General features: G+C 43.1%; 1 protein-coding gene across 2 annotated transcripts in view; it reads right to left on the bottom strand.

Moving 5' to 3' along the window:
* Positions 1-7,808: 7,808 nt before the first annotated feature.
* Positions 7,809-17,936, bottom strand: part of LOC140735269 (uncharacterized protein C16orf52 homolog B) — a 147,369-nt gene continuing 137,241 nt past the window's right edge. Inside the window, exons 3-4 of one of the 2 annotated variants that reach the window (XM_073060125.1) lie at positions 16,304-16,346; positions 10,880-10,986 (exon numbers count right to left, since the gene is read on the bottom strand). In XM_073060125.1, the coding sequence (XP_072916226.1) occupies positions 10,899-10,986; positions 16,304-16,346 (131 nt within the window). In that variant the 3' untranslated portion in view covers positions 10,880-10,898. Of the gene's footprint in view, positions 10,987-16,303; positions 16,347-17,936 lie in introns of both variants that reach the window. The other variant, XM_073060124.1, reaches the window with a different exon arrangement.

Here is a 17,936-nt window from a genome sequence, read left to right as displayed (position 1 = left end):
TTACATTGCATCTTGCACACATGAGATCCTGCAGATGTTAGAAATCTTGACCAACACACCAAAAGTACTGTTGGAAGTCCTGTTGAAGGGTCTTAACCCGAAATGTCAACTGCTTCTACAGCTTACTCCTCTCCGTAGATGCTGCCTAACCTGCTGAGTTCCTCATGTCCTGTGGAAGTGGGATCTTACAATGTGCAGTGTGCAATGGGTGACAGGGTATCGTAGGGTTAGAATAATCCCTTACAGTGCAAGCAATCAAGATTCAATTCCAATGCTGTCTGTAAAGAGTTCGTATGTTCTCTCTGTGGCCGTGTGAGATTCCTCAGGGTGCGCCGGTTTACTCCCACATTCCAGGGACATTTGAGTTAGGGTTAGTAAGTTGTGGACATTCTGTGTTGGTGCCAGAAGCCCGACAACACTTTTACACTGCCCCCAGAATATCATTGGACTGTGTTGGTCCTTGACACAAAATGTAAATGTAACAAGCAAATCTTCTTAAATCCCTCTCACTAAAAAAATCCTCAACTTTAAAAAGAATTTGAACTGTTAAAATTTTAGTAGGTGCATTGCGACACAGCAAGATTATTTTTTACATAAAATGATTTGGGCCTGTACTCACTGGAATTCAGAAGAATGAGGGGTGACCTCATTGAAACCAAGTGTATGTTGAAAGGCCTCAATAGAGTGGGTGTGAAGATGATTTCTATGGTGGGAGAGTTTAGAACCAGAGGACACAGCCTCAGAATAGAGGGGCATCCTTTTAAAAAGATGAAGAGGTATTTCTTTAGTTTGAGAGTGGTGAATATGTGCAGTTTATTGCCACAGATGGCTATGGAAGCGAAGTCTTTATGTATATTTGAGGCAGAGGCTGATTGGTAAGGGCAGGAAGGGATATGGGGAGAAAGCAAGGGACTGGGGCTGAGAGGAAAATGGATCAGCCATGATGAAATGGCAGAACAAACTTGATGGGCCAAATGGCCTAATACTGCTACCATATCTTATGGTCTCATGAACACAAGAAATTCTGCAGAAACTGGAAATCCTGAGTTAATACACACACACAAAACGCTGGAGAAACTCAGCAGGTCAAGCAGCATCGATGGAAACATGGAAACATAGAAAATAGGTGCAGGAGTAGGCCATTCGGCCCTTCGAGCCTGCACCGCCATTCAGTATGATCATGGCTGATCATCCAACTCAGAACCCTGTACCTGCTTTCTCTCCATACCCCCTGATCCCTTTAGCCACAAGGGCCATATCTAACTTCCTCTTAAATATAGCCAATGAACCGGCCTCAACTGTTTCCTGTGGCAGAGAATTCCACAGATTCACCACTCTCTGTGTGAAGAAGTTTTTCCTCATCTCGGTCCTAAAAGGCTTCCCCTTTATCCTTAAACTGTGACCCCCTCGTTCTGGACTCCCCCAACATCGGTAACAATCTTCCTGCATCTAGCCTGTCCAATCCCTTTAGAATTTTATACGTTTCAATAAGATCCCCCCTCAATCTTCTAAATTCCAGTGAGTATAAGCCTAGTCAATCCAGTCTTTCTTCATATAAAAGTCCTGCCATCCCAGGAATCAATCTGGTGAACCTTCTCTGTACTCCCTCTATGGCAAGAATGTCTTTCCTCAGATTAGGGACCAAAACTGCACACAATATTCTAGGTGCGGTCTCACCAAGGCCTTGTACAACTGCAGTAGAACCTCCCTGCTCCTGTACTCAAATCCTTTTGCTATAAATGCCAACATACCATTTGCCTTTTTCACAGCCTGCTGTACCTGCATGCCCACCTTCAATGACTGGTGTACAATGACACCCAGATCTCGTTGCATCTCCCCTTTTCCTAATCGGCCACCGTTCAGATAATAATCTGTTTTCCTGTTCTTGCAACCAAAGTGGATAACCTCACATTTATCCACATTAAATTGCATCTGCCATGAATTTGCCCACTCACCTAACCTATCCAAGTCACCCTGCATCCTCTTAGCATCCTCCTCACAGCTAACACCGCTGCCCAGTTTCGTGTCATCCGCAAACTTGGAGATGCTGCATTTAATTCCCTCGTCTAAATCATTAATATATATTGTAAACAACTGGGGTCCCAGCACTGAGCCTTGCGGTACCCCACTGGTCACTGCCCGCCATTCTGAAAAGGTCCCGTTTACTCCCACTCTTTGCTTCCTGTCTGCCAACCAATTCTCTATTCACATCAATACCATACCCCCAATACCGCGTGCTTTAAGTTTGCACACTAATCTCCTGTGTGGGACCTTGTCAAAAGCCTTTTGAAAATCTAAATATACCACATCCACTGGCTCTCCCCTATCCACTCTACTAGTTACATCTTCAAAAAATTCTATAAGATTCGTCAGACATGATTTTCCTTTCACAAATCCATGCCGACTTTGTCCGATGATTTCACCTCTTTCCAAATGTGCTGTTATCACATCTTTGATAACCGACTCTAGCATTTTCCGCACCACCGATGTCAGACTAACCGGTCTATAATTCCCCGGTTTCTCTCTCCCTCCTTTTTTAAAAAGTGGGGTTACATTAGCCACCCTCCAATCCTCAGGAACTAACCCAGAATCTAAGGAGTTTTGAAAAATTATCACTAATGCATCCACTATTTCTTGGGCTACTTCCTTAAGCACTCTGGGATGCAGACCATCTGGCCCTGGGGATTTATCTGCCTTTAATCCCTTCAATTTACCTAACACCACTTACCTACTAACATGTATTTCCCTCAGTCCCTCCATCTCACTAGACCCTCGGTCCCTTACTATTTCCGGAAGATTATTTATGTCCTCCTTAGTGAAGACAGAACCATAGTAGTTATTCAATTGGTCTGCCATGTCTTTGTTCCCTATGATCAATTCACCTGTTTCTGACTGTAAAGGACCTACATTTGTCTTGACCAATCTTTTTCTTTTCACATATCTATAAAAGCTTTTACAGTCAGTTTTTATGTTCCCTGCCAGCTTTCTCTCATAATCTTTTTTCCCTTTCCTAATTAAGCCCTTTGTCCTCCTCTGCTGGTTTCTGAATTTCTCCCAGTCCTCAGGTGTGCTGCTTTTTTTTGCTAATTTATATGTTTCTTCTTTGGACTTGATACTATCCCTAATTTCCCTTGTCAGCCACGGGTGCACTACCTTCCCTGGTTTATTCTTTTGCCAAACTGGGATGAACAATTGTTGTAGTTCATCCATGCGATCTTTAAATGCTTGCCATTGCATATCCACTGTCAACCCTTTAAGTATCATTTGCCAGTCATCTTAACTAATTCACGTCTCATACCTTCAAAGTTACCCTTCTTTAAGTTCAGAACCTTTGCTTCTGAATTAACTATGTCACTCTCCAGCTTAATGAAGAATTCCACCATATCATGGTCACTCTTACCCAAGGAGCCTTGCACGACAAGATTGCTAACTAACCCTTCCTCATTGCTCAATACCCAATCTAGAATGGCCTGCTCTCTAGTTGGTTCCTCGACATGTTGGTTCAGAAAACCATCCCACATACATTGCAAGAAATCCTCTTCCTCAGCACCCTTACCAATTTGGTTCACCCAATCTATATGTAGATTGAAATCACCCATTATAACTACTGTTCCTTTATTGCACGCATTTCTAATTTCCTGTTTAATACTATCCCCAACCTCACCACTACTGTTAGGTGGCCTGTACACAACTCCCACCAGCGTTTTCTGCCCCTTAGTGTTATGCAGCTCCACCCATATTGATTACACATCCTCCAGGCTAATGTCCTTCCTTTCTATTGCATTAATCTCCTCTCTAACCAGCAATGCTACCCCACCTCCTTTTCTTTCCTGTCTATCCCTCCTGAATATTGAATATCCCTGGATGTTGAGCTCCCATCCTTGGTCACCCTGGAGCCATGTCTCTGTGATCCCAACTATATCATATTCATTAATAACTATCTGCACATTCAATTCATCCACCTTGTTACGAACACTCCTGGCATTGACACACAAAGCCTTCAGGCTTGTTTTTACAACACTCTTAGCCCTTATACAGTTATGTTGAAAAGTGGCTCTTTTTGCTTTTTGCCCTGGATTTGCCTGCCTGCCACTTTTACTTTTCACCTTACTACTTTTTGCTTCTACCCTCATTTTACACCCCTCTGTCTCTCTGCACTTGTTCCCATCCCCCTGCTACATTAGTTTAAAGCCTCCTGAACAGCAGTAGCAAACGCTCCCCCTAGGACACTGGTTCCAATCAGCCCAGGTGCAGACCGTCCTGTTTATACCGGTCCCACCTCCCCCAGAACTGGTTCCAATGCCCCAGAAATTTGAATCCCTCCCCCTTGCACCATTTTTCAAGCCACGTATTCATCTGAAATATCCTCCTATTTCTACTCTGACTAGCACGTGGCACTGGTAATAATCCAGAGATTATTACCTTTGTGGTCCTACTTTTTAGTTTGTCTCCTAACTCCCTAAATTCACCTTGTAGGACCTCATCCCATTTTTTACCTATATCGTTGGTAGCTATGTGCACCACGACCACTGGCTGTTCACCCTCCCATTCCAGAATGTCCTGCAGCCGCTCAGAGACATCCTTGACCCTTGCACCAGGGAGGCAACATACCATCCTGGAGTCTCATTTGTGGCCACAGAAAACACCTATCTATTCCCCTTACAATCGAATCCCCTACCACTATAGCTCTCCCACTCCTTTTCCTTCCCTCCTGTGCCGCAGAGCCACCCATGGTGCAATGAACTCGGCTGCTGCTGCCTTCCCCTGATGAGACATCTCCCCCAACAGTATCCAAAACAGTATATCTGTTTAGGAGGGAGATCACCCCAGGGGACTCCTGCACTACCTGCCTACTGCTATGCTGTCTAGTGGCCACCCCTTCCCTTTCTGCCTGTGTAGCCTTTACCTGCGGTGTGGCCAACTCACCAAACGTGCTATTCACGACTTTCTCAGTATCGCGGATGCTCCGGTATGAATCCAATCACAGCTCCAGACGCTCAATGCGGTCTGCCAGAAGCTGCAGTTGGACACACTTCCTGCACACATAGTCGTCAGGGACACTGGAAGTATCCCTGATTTCCCACATGCTGCAGGATGAACAAACCACGGGGCCGATCTCAGCTGCCATGACCTACCCAATACTTGCCTCAACTTTTGAAACTTTCTCCTTTGAAAGGAACTTACCCGGCCTTACCTCACTTGGAGTGAAGCTCGTCCTCAGCCTCTTCTCGTCAAAGCCTCAAATCTCCACTCCTTCACTGGCCGCTCCGCTTGAGGTAACCCTCTATTTATTTGTTTGAGCTTTTCAAACTGCTTGGTCACCTGACCTTGATTGCCCAATCAGCAGCTTTCTGCAGAGTCTGAGCTACTCAAATCTTGATTATCTAATCAACGGCTTTCTGCTGAGCTATTCAAATCTTGATTGACTAGATTGCGCAGTCCAACTGCCAAAACTGCCAGAATCTCAGATGAAGAGGAATAAAGAGTTCACACTTCTTCAGCAGGACTGACCCAATGAAGGGTCTTGGCCCAAAATGTCGGCTCTTTATTCCTCTCCATAGGTGCTGCTTGAGTTGCCGAGTTCCTCCAGCAGTTTGTGTGTGTAACTGATCTGTGTATTGCACCGAGACAATCACCAGTTCCTTTAGTAGACAATCATTTATTTGGATAAACTTGCTCAATAACAAAAATACAAGTGAGGGAAAATTATGTTCTCTTTGTACAGACATATTAACAATGCTTCCTCTGAAATTATTGAATTTAAAAACTGCCGAAACCAATTATAAAACACATTGATATATAACAGGATATTGTGCAGGCTATGCACGGATCCCAAACATCCCTTGTGATTCTATACAATAAGAAAACTACTGGGTTTCTCGGGTAGTTGCAAGCACCGAGGCCTTTCTGTCATCCTTCATTGCCATGTGCTTTAGGCAGCATCCGATGGGGTCTGGAAGCCAGGGACAAAATATATGTAAACAATCATACACAGACTGAGAAATAATACAACTCAATTATTGGGTGAAATGTCGGAGGAACAAATGCCATTATTTCAGTGTTTCCAGCAGGTAGAAAACTGACTCCGGTAACATTCACTTTACAAAAATTAGGAAAGACATTTGAATTTATGAATTATGTGGACAAAATTAGCAATCTGCCCTAAAACAAAACGCACCAGCTCCAGCAGAAGTAACAGGCGAGAGTGGAGTGGGTTTGTAACTGCACCATAGTGTAATCTAGATGAATTTTATAAAACAAAATTCAGTCTAAAAGCAGCTAAGTTTTCATTTCTTCTTCTGGCGATACTGTGTTCATTTGAAGATGAGTATGTTGGCAGGAAGGGTGAGATGGACAGGTAAGCGTTTGATAGCTCTGAGTGCTGAACTTGCTGGAGTTTAGAAGAATGACATTTATCAAATATTAAAAGGTCTAGATAGAGTGGGTGTGGAGCGGACAGTGGGAGAGTCTAGGACCAGAGGACACAGCCTCAGAAGGAGAAAGATGAAGCGGAATTTCTTTAGCCAGAGGGTAGTGAATCTATGGAATTCATTGCCACAGGCAGCTCAATAGGTCATGGGCAAAAGGCAGGAGAATGGGGTTGAGAGGGATAATAAATCAGCCATATCAAATGGCGGAACAGACTTGGTGGGCCGAATGTTTTATGGTGTTTTCCCAGGAGTGTTGTGGTGATACTGTGGTGACAATATTTATAGCCTTCATTAGCTCCATAACACTTTCATAGGACAGAAGGAAATGAGCCCAGCACAGGACATCAGAAAGTGACCCTGCTGCAACTATGCTCACTGGTGTAGGTGGGGGGGGGGGGGGGGGCGCTGCAGAATGCCACAAGACAAGGGGTCACTATGCAGAATGGATGAATCTACTCACTCCACCCAGAACACTGGCTTTCTTGTTGACTGTCCTCCACAAATCGCTCTATTTAGGGAAATGAAAGCATTTCAGCTCACAGAGCATGTGTTATTGCAGAGGCCACAGAAAAATAATGAGACTTATGACTGTAAATTCACACTCCAAAGGCTTGTAACAGAATTTACTGCTGTTTTGAAGAACTGTATTACAGAAGAACTGGGTTCCAAGTTTGTAATAGTCTTTAGTTCAAGTTATTAGCTTTAAAGATTGTTTCTTGATGATCCAAGTGCCCAGACATTAAACTATTTTATTATTATTTATCCCAAGCATTGTCTAGATATAACTGTGCACAGATTTTCCACTTAAACATCCTGTTGTTCAAACCAGTCAAGCCCAGCCATAATTACTGGAAGTTTTATTCTACACTAACAATCTGCCAGAGGAACTCAGCGGGTTGAGCACTGTCTGTGGGAAGAAAGGAATTGTTGACATTCAGTTGAAACCTTGCATCAGGACTGAGTCTGGAGAGGGGAGATGCTGGTGTATAAAGGAGAAAGGAGCAGTAAGAAAGAATTCTGGGCAGATTGGTGGACTGAGGAGAGGTGTAAGATGACAGGCAAGCAGTGCCAAACAGGGTGGAGTTGGAAACCTGACTTTATGGGAAGAAGGCAGAAGAATGTTGAGAGGGATAATAAATCATCCAATAATCATATAATAAATGGTGGAACAGATTTGTTGGGCCAAATGGCCTAATGCCTTATGGGAGTGTGGCAAGTGAATGATAGATGAAGGGGGGGGGGGGAGAGAGAGAGGAGAGAGAGAGAGAGAGAGAGAGGAGAGAGAGAGAGGAGAGAGAGAGAGGAGAGAGAGAGAGGAGAGAGGGAGAGAGGAGAGAGGGAGAGAGGAGAGAGAGAGAGGAGAGAGAGAGAGAGAGAGAGAGAGAGAGAGAGAGAGAGAGAGAGAGAGAGAGAGAGAGAGAGAGAGAGAAGGGGGAAGTGCAGATGGATTGAGGTGAGGGGAGAAGAGTGTGAAGATGGGAGACAACTGCTGGGAGGAGATAAGCAAGAACACAAAGCTTCGCAGAGCTGCATTCCAATAGACAGATGAGAATGGGAACATTAGGGGTGAGGTGCATGGCAGCTGGATCCAGATTTTGGGTGGGGTATGGGGGGGGGAGAGATCCTGTTTGTGAAGTGGGTGGAAGGGAATGAGCAGTACCGTTGGGGTGTTATTTGTGTCTGATGTGTAGAGTGTGAATTGGGGAGCAAGGTGTGAGGAGTAACCATTCCAAGGATATTTCTACCTGACTGAGCGTAAGATCCAGGTGACTGAGAGAGTACATCATGAACAGAAGGGAGGGATGAGGGCAGGTGGGAGAAATATGCTGAAAGATAGACAGGAGGATGAAGCTCAAGAAATAAGTACAGAGAATGAGTACATTTGACCACAAGGATACTGCAGTCCCCAGTGGGCTTAGAGGCTGAGTAAACTGGAGCTAACACAAGAGCACGAGAGTGTAGAATGATGGATGTGGGTTCAATTTCAGCAGTTACAACAAATTTGGATAACTACATGGATGGGAGGGGTATGGAAGGCTTGGATCCAAATGTAGGTTGACGAGACTGCGCAGATTAACAGTTTGGTATGGACTAGATGGGCTGAATGACCTGTTTCTGTGCTGCAATGTTCTATGACTTCTATGAGACAAACAAACCTGCTTTACATTCAAGAAAACCTGAAGTGTTACAGCATGCCGATAACAGTACAGGTTCAATAGAACAAACTCCTGTCACAGTGCAATAATCTTCTTTAACTTTAGCAGAAATCTCAAACTTTTGGTGCATGATGGTGGAAAATCCAGCTGCAATTCTAACTGCCATTCTGTATACCCATCCAGCTTTCAAAGAATAGTCCCCTTGGTTCACTGCTTCCCTCTGTTGGAACACTACCCCACAGTCCAGAGGACCCAGCAGCCTGTGCCCTGCCCAGTGAAATTAAGGAAAATGCTGAGGTATAAGATTGCTTTTAAACACAATCATTTCTTAATGCACTAATTTTTCCTACATCCATACTGTAAAAGGCAGTGCACACAGACCTGTGGAAATTGCTAATGATTTAACTCCCTGCAGCCATGCCCCTGATGTCCCACCTGATTCACTCTCTACTCTGTTCACTCAGTGTTCAGATACCTCAATTGACATGTTAGCTAACACCAGGTCACCATCTTTCTGTCAGCCACCTGTGGGGACAGACGGACTACTGGAGGGGTGTGCCCAGGGATAGCTCAGCCTTGACCAACTCTCCTGATTAGTGTGGAAAGGCACACAGCACAACTCCTAATGTGACACTCTAGTGTTGGAGAAAGAAACACTCTGTGTCACTGGGAAGAGCAAGCTTCCTACTCATGACACACAAATCAGTAAAGGCCTGTTGCTTAAGTTTAATATTGGGGTCAGATTAACAGTGCATGGTAACACTGTGATTAACTACTGTTCTATGATGTATATTTACTGCAAAGATGATTGTATACATTCCTCTGCCTGTTTAAGTCAGACAGCACTGAGTTAACTCAACATCAGTGAACTCTACACTCACTGAGTCAGGACATCCTCTTGCGATTAGTTTAAAGCAACGTACACCTTGTTGCCTCTTACTTTGACCAGCCTGCCCCGTGAGACACAGTGGAATCTTCTAATATTAAGGACCTGAAGGTGCAGAATGGACAAGGGTCTCTCTTTCTCACACTCACTCACACAGACACAGCAGGTGAAGCTACATCAGTATTAATGGGGAACTTAAGACAGTCACAGCCAGAACACAAACTAAGATTTTGCAAACAAAATTATCAAGTTTTAAGTGGTGGAGTGTTTAAAGGGACATGTCACAATCTTATTTTTCTCCTCATACTGTATACAAATAACTTAATAAAGATTTTTTTCCTATTAGTTAAGCTTAGTCAACCTTTAAAAAACAATTGCACCCAGCTAAGTTTTGACGTGGTGGTATTGTGTAAAAGCACGATGTTAGGGTCGGATGCTACAAATAATTAACAGGACAAAGCAGAAAGAATGAGGTAACTGAGGGCTTTCCACCTCAAAGTAACAGCGACTCTAATCATTTCTACTTTCACATAATAGTGTCTTCCAGTAAAGCAACCAACTGGCCAGAGTTGCGTCCACGATGTAATGCATCAGCCAACAGAAATAGGGAAAAGGAGTTTCTTCTAAATATTATTAAAAAAAATAATATATTTGGCTTTAATATCCAGCAGGGATAATTTTCCAAGTTTGTTTTATACAGACTAGAATGCAACCTTTGATCTATAGGCTTCATAACACCGGGCCCCGGTCAGACTGGTGCTCCAGAGAGTCCAGACCCTGGGGTCAAATCCATTTTGGTATCGCTTTAAGTAGTGTAGCGTTTCCCCAGCCCTCCCCCCCCCAAACCCCGTCGACTGAATGGTTTCTCATCCATGAAATGCAGTGTTTTGCGTCTCACCAGTGAGGCCTGCCCCACTGAGTCTACCTCCTCACCGCCAGCGCAAACGGAGTCTCTTTCCAAAGAGCAAAAATGAGAGATAATGGATTCCAACATCTGGAATCAATGCAAAACGGTGATGGGTGTAGTGTTAATGGCGGGGCGGGGAGAGAGCTGGGCCTTTATCACTCCTCAGTGAAGCAGTTCCCACAAATGCTTTTTCCCAGAAGAACCCCATCCTTCTCCACAAAGCAGCAGTTTGCTGGCTAGTTTCCGAGTCTCACGGGAGAGGAAACGTTCTTCTTTGTCTCCAAAGTGCATAGTGACAAGAACTAATCCACCCTCGACGGCGGGAGTTGCTTGAACAGTCCCTGGCTGCAGAAAGCAACATGGGTATGATAACCGGGTCTTCTCAAATGATGAAAAACCAGGCAGGGCATTTCCCAATTCCTCAACCAGGGAGACAAACCTTCCCAGCGAACAGGAGTCCCACGATTGTGAAGAAGATGGACAAGACAAAAAGCACGTACGATGACCCAACCTGGGTGTTATTGGGTAGCTTGTATGGCTGGCCACCAACTTCGTTGATGTAAAATCCAATCGGAAAGATGAGGGCTGCCATGCAGAATAGGATCACTGTCAGAGGGCGAGAAGAGAGAACACAAATTAGAAAGATGTATCAAATACACTGACGTTCATTCCAATGCAACTTATAGTTAGTTATACAGTATCGAAACAGGCCTTTTGGCCCACTATCAAGTAAACAACAGTACTAGTCCCACATACCAACACTTGGCCCATTGCTTGCTATACCTCAGATTTAACAATGGATAATGGACTGGATACTGCATCACGCTCTTGAACCAGAGGGGTTAATGTCACTCAACCTCACTCACCCCAACACTGAACTGTTCCTACAACTTACAGACTCACTTTCAAGGACTTTTAAACTCCTGTTCTAGATATTTATTGCTTATTATTATTATTTTGTGTTTTTCTTCCTTTTTGTATTTGCAGTTAGTTGCCTTTTGCACATTGGTTGTTTGTCAGTCTTTTTGTGTGTTTTTTTTCATTGATTCCATAGTGTTTCTTTGTATTTACTGTGATTGGCCGCAAGAAAATAAATCTTAGGGATGTACATGGTGACATATATGTGCTTTGTTAATAGATTTACTTTGAACTTTGGAGCCAGGCTCTATCTTGACAAAAACATTATGCACCTGGAAATTCTGCACAATGGTGCCTGAATGTTTGTATAAAGGCCAAGAATGCATCCATTCTCTATGAAGGCACGCATTATTCCCCAGAACGCTACTGAGAGCCAAATTTAACCAGGTTATATTTAATCATGTTTTTCAAAAAATTGGATTTAAAAAATCAGATTGGCTTATTATAACCCAACATGATGTTTTCACAAGTAAATGGAAATATAAACAATAAATGCAGATGCTTGAAATCTGAAATAAAATCAGAAAATGCTGGAAACACATCATCTGTGTAGAGAGAAGCAGATTTTAAAGTTTCAGGTTGGAAACTATTCTGAATTATAGAATGCAAGTAATTCTTTGACCTTTCCATGCTCTGTCCATCTTGTTCTCTTACCTTCTGCCCTCTTTTCCATCCAAGTAATTATCAAAGAACATATATCACCATATGCTACCTTGAGATTCATTTTCTTGCAAGTGTTTACAGAGAAAAAATACAATAGAAATTATGAAAACAACCAATGTGCATAAGAAGTGTGTAAATAAAACAATACTGAGAACATTGAAAGTGAGCCTGTAAGTTGTGGAACCCGTTCAGAGTTGAGGTGAGTGAAGTTATCCACACTGATTCAGGAGCACGAACGTTGTAGAGTAAAAACTGTTCCTGAATCTGGTGGTGTGGGACCCAAGGCTTCTGTACCTCCTGCCAGATGGTAGTAGCAAGAAGAGAACATGGCCTGGATGGTGGGGGTTCTTGATGAAGGATGCTGCTTTCTTGTGGCAGCGCTCCATGTAAATGTATTCAATAGTGGGGAGGGCTTTGCTTGCAAACGACCAGGCTGTATACACTATTTTGTGTAGTCTTTTCCATTTCTGGACATTGGTTTTCCGTATCAGGCCATATTGCAACCAGATAGGATACTCTCAACTGTGCATCTATAGAAGTTTGCAAAAGGTTTTGGTGATATACCAAATCTATGCAAACTTTCTAAGAAAATAGGGGGACTGTCGTGCCTTTTTTGTGATGACACTAATGTGCTGGACCTAGGACAGATCCTCTAATATGACACCAAGGAATTTAAAGTTACTGATCCTCTTCACCTCTGATTCTCTAATGGAGGACTGGCTCATGGACCTTTGGCTTCTTTCTTCTGTAATCGATAATCAGGTATTTGGTTTCGCCCTAATCTTTCCCTCTTACTTTCCCTCCACCTGAGCACTCACTTTCCACAGATGCTGCCTGACTTGCCAAGAGTTTGCACAACCAAATTGCACTTTTGGTGAAGGCACACCACAGGTTAAACACCATGCCTGCAAAAGTGCCCAAAGATTTCATTGTGGTTAGGATTTAAGCCAACAAGATCTGAATGGAAATTTTTCCATCTCCCACATAATTAAGTCTGGTTCATTAAAAGGAGATGTACAGGCGTGACATTGTATTGTGATAAGTGAATGAGGAGGATCAAATCAGAACCATTCTGGGTCCCAGCACAGCTCTTACACATGATCCCATTTTACAGCCCAAAGTTATACAAAGGCTGCATTTTTTAAAAACTCTACGTAGCAAATTCTGCTCAACCCAATTTGAAGTGATGCATGGTGCATTTGGTCAGCTCTGTTTGCGTTTAAAGGGAACACACATGGCCCACAGATGTTGCCTTATTTATACAAGCCCACTGTGCCAAGATGCATGTGATCTGGTACTGAAGCAAACAGAGCTGATGCTGGAACTCTGGACAGAAACGTACAAGACTGGAAATACTTCACCTGCTTGGGCAGCACCAGTGGCAAAAGAAAGGTCAATGATTACTACTTTAGGCCAAGAAGTGCTAACAGTTTTTAGAACAAGCTACCTCCACAAGTTAATGATACAGCTCTATATAACTCTGGTCAGACCATACTTGGAATATTTTATTCAGTTCTGGTTGCCTCTTTACAGGAAGGATGTGGAGGCTTTAGATTGGGTACAGAGGAGATTTACCAGGATGCTATCTGGATTAAAGAGCATGTCTCATGAGAATAGGTTGAGTGAGATAGGGCTTTTCTCTTTGGAGCGAAGGAAAATAAGGGGTGACTTAACAGAGGAGTACAAGATTGTAAGAGGCATAGATCAAGTGGACAGCCAGAGACCTTGTCCAAAGGTGAAATTGGCTAATAGAGGCATAACTTAAAGTCAATTGGAGAAAAGCATGGTGGAGATGTCAGAGATAGGTTTTCTTTTCACACAGAGAATGGTGGGTGTGTGGAACTTGCTGCCAGGGGTGTTGGTAGAAACAGATATATTGGGGCCAATTAGGTTAATTGTGCTGTGATTAGACGAGAGTTAAATCACAAGCTATGTTGGTGCTGGAATGTCTGCCGACACTTGTGGGCTGCCCTCAGCACATCATTAGGAGTGTTGGTTGTTAACACAATTCACGTGAATCTGAAAACCCTGCGTGCACTTACCCTATCTCTACACCTCCTAATTTTGTATGCAACATTCTCTCTTTTTATTTCTCTTGCACATCTACTGTTCCATCATTATAGAAACCCCTGAAAATGCTAGTGTTGGGTCTCAAATTCTCCAGGGTACTACAGGTGACAGAAGTCTCGGTAGTTTTCACACTCCATCGTCCCACCCTCCCCTGCCTGGGATCTGCTGAACCAGATGTCCGCACCATACCAAACACCAGATTTTCCACACATATCAGCAAGTCATCTCAAACTCTGACATATTTCTCTAGATGCACAGTGCAGAGTATCCTGACTGGTTGCATCACAGCCTGGTATGGAATCACCGATGCCCAGGTATGGAAAAGGGAACAAAATGGTGGATACAGCCCCGTCCATCACAGGCAAAGCCCTCAACAGCGAGCACATTTAAATGGAGCACTGCCACAAGAAAGCAGAATCCATTAAAGACCCTCACCATCCAGACCATGACCTCTTCTTGCTACCAGCAGGTTCAGGGACAGTTATTACCCCTCAACGATCAGTGACAGACAACTTCTCACCTCAATGTGGAACTGACTCCACCCCCTACAGATGCATTTTCAAGGATTCTACAAATCATGTTCTCAGTATTATTTTTTATTATTTGTACCAATTGTTTTATTTTGCAAATTGGTTATGTATGTTTTATGTATAGTTTTTTGTAAATTGCATTGTATTTGTTTTTTATTTTCCTGTGAATGCATACAAGCTGATATACAAGTCCTTTGATAATCAATTGACTTTGACATAACAGACACATTGCAATGTACCACCAGTGATATTAACACTGCCCTCTTTACAGTGTACATTCAGTATTCTAAAGGAAGTTTACTGGCTTTGCTGTGACGACATCAAAAGAATTCCCAAGTTCTGGTATTGCAAATCAGGAATTTAAGATTCCACAGACTTTGGAGAAAACACTGTTACCGGACTATGGACAACAGCTACAGGAACACAATTACTTTAAAAACTATCAGACTCTGATGTTACATGCGGGGAATGAAGCCTTGAAAACTAAAAAGCATGTGTTGGAGAAATTCGAAAAGTGTACATTAGGTCTCTCAGTAAGTTGCACGTTAGAATAAAAGGCAAAGCAAAAAAAAAAACTAGAAAATAATGAGGGTATGGAAAGAATCAAACTGTATCTGTGAAAAACAACATTTCAGAACTTGAAAAAGTTAGAAACTAAAACAGGTTGTAAGATTACGGATGATACAAAGCTAGGCAGCGGGGCAAGTAATGCTGAGGAAGAGGGAGGTTAGGAGAAACGGTAAAGTGGCAGAAGGGTAAGGTCATGCACCTTGGTACAAAGAATAAAAGCATAGACTTATTTCTAAATGGGGAGTGAATTCAGAAATCAGAGGTGTAAAGGGACTTGCAGGATTTGGTAAAGATTAACTTGCAGGTTGAGTCAATGGTGAGGAAGGCAAATGCAATGTTAGCATTTGTTTTAAGGGGACTAGAATATAAAAGCATGAATGTAATGCTGAGGCTCTGTAGGGTGTTGATCAGACTGCATCTGGAGTATTGTAAGCAGTTTTGGGTCCCTTATCTGAAAAGCTATGTGCTGGCATTGGAAAGGGTCCAGAGGATATTTACGACAATGAACCCCGGAATGAAAGGGTTGATATATCTGAGCCTGTACTAGCTGGAGTTTAAATGAATGGGGGTGGAGAGAATCTCACTGAAACCTATACAATATTGAAAGGTGTAGGTAAAGGGGACGCAGAAATGTTTCCAATAATGGGAGTGTCTAGGGCCTCAGAACAGAAGGATACCCCTTTAAAACACAGATTAGGAGGAATTTCTTCAGCCAGAATGGTGAATCTGTGGAATTCATTGCCACACATGGCTGTGGAGGCCAAGTCATTGGGTATATTTAAAGTGGAGGTTGATAAATTCTTGATTAGTCATGGCATTGAAGGTTACAGCAAGAAGGTAGAAGAATGGAGTTGAGTGGGATAGCACATCATCTGTGATGGAATGACAGAGCAGACTCAATGGTATGAACAGCATTAATTCTGTTCCTATTTCTTAAGAATAGTTTCAAAAGCTCACACATTATAGATGGAGCTACAGGGAAATTCTCCTCATATAGCCCTGAATGCTTGGAATTCCCTGTTCCTGTATAGGCAGAGATAGTGAATATGCTCAAGATGCAGATTAACGTATTAAAACCAAAGGGGAATTAGGGTTATGAGAAAAGAGTAAGGAAGTGGCATTGAGCTAAACATTTCAATGAATAGTGAAACAGGCTTTAGGGGGATACTGACCAACTCCAGAGTCTTATGGTCAAAGCAAGCATTGAAGATGGACCTTGTAAAATTGAAAGAATCAGAATTAGAATCAGGTTTATTATCACCGGCACATGACGTGAAATTTGTTAACAGTAGCAGTTCAATGCAATACATAATCAAGTAGAGAAAAAAATAATAAAATAAAAATAATAATAAATAAACAAATAAATCAATTATGTATATTGAATAGATTTTTTAAAAAACATGCAAAAATAGAAATACTGTATATTTTTAAAAAAGTGAGGTAGTGTCCAAAGATTCGATGTCCATTTAGGAATCAGATAGCAGAGGGGAAGAAGCTGTTTCTGAATCGCTGAGTGTGTGCCTTCAGACTTCTGTACCTCCTACCTGATGGTAACAGTGAGAAAAGGTGTACAAGATGATGAGAGGCATTGATTGTGTGGATAGTCAGAGGCTTTTTCCCAGGACTGAAATGGTTAGCATGAGAGGGCACAGTTTTAAGGTACTTGGAAGCAGGTACAGAGGAGATGTCAGGGTAAGTTTTTTTTAAACGTAGAGAGTGGTGAGTGCGTGGAATGGGCTGCCGGCGACGGTGGTGGAGGCAGATACGATAGGGTCTTTTAAGAGACTCCTGGATAGGTACATGGATCTTAGAAAAATAGAGAGCTATGGGTAACCCCTGGCAATTTTTAGGGTAAGGACATGTTTGGCACAGCTTTGTGGGCCAAAGGGCCTGTATTGTGCTGTAGGTTTTCTATGTTTCTAAAAGGGCATGCCCTGGGTGCTGGAGGTCCTTAATAATGGACACTGCCTTTCTGAGACACTGCTCCCTGAAGATGCCCTGGTTACTTTTGTAGGGTAGTACCCAAGATGGACCTAACTAGATTTAGTCAGTGGTTAACAGACTGGTGCAGAGCCAACAACCTGTCTCTGAATGTGAACAAAACAAAAGAGATGGTTGTTGACTTCAGGAGGGCACGGAACGATCACTCTCCGCTGAACATCGACGACTCCTCGGTAGTAGAGATCGTTAAGAGCACTAAATTTCTTGGTGTTCACCTGGCTGAGAATCTCACCTGGTCTCACACCAGCAGCTCCAGAGCAAAGAAAGCCCAGCAGCATCTCTACTTTCTGCGAAGCCTGAGGAAATTCCATCTCCTACCCCCCACCCTCATCACATTCTACAGAGGTTGTATTGAGAGCATCCTGAGCAGCTGCATCACTGCCCGGTTCGGAAACTGCACCATCTCGGATCGCAAGACCCTGCAGCGGATAGTGAGGTCAGCTAAGAAGATCATCGGGGTCTCTCTTCCCGCCATGACAGACATTTACACTACATGCTGCATCCGCAAAGCAAACAGCATTATGAAGGACCCCACACACCCTTCATACAAACTCCTCTCCCTCCTGCCATCTGGGAAAAGGCACCGAAGCATTCGGGCTCTTACAACCAGACTGTGCAACAGTTTCTTCCCCCAGGCCATCAGACTCCTCAATACCCAGAGCCTGGACTGACACCAACTTAGGTAGGTCTGTTGTGTTGAGTAGTTTTTACATAGTTCAGTGTAGTTTTTGTACTGTTTCATGTAGCACCATGGTCCTGAAAAACATTGTCTCGTTTTTACTGTGTACTGTACCAGCAGTTATC

Source organism: Hemitrygon akajei, chromosome 11 (assembly GCF_048418815.1).
Source record: "Hemitrygon akajei chromosome 11, sHemAka1.3, whole genome shotgun sequence".
In the NCBI taxonomy this organism is placed as follows: domain Eukaryota; kingdom Metazoa; phylum Chordata; class Chondrichthyes; order Myliobatiformes; family Dasyatidae; genus Hemitrygon; species Hemitrygon akajei.
The sequence above is the reverse complement of the archived record's forward strand: the minus strand, read 5'-3'. Positions and strand labels throughout refer to the sequence as shown.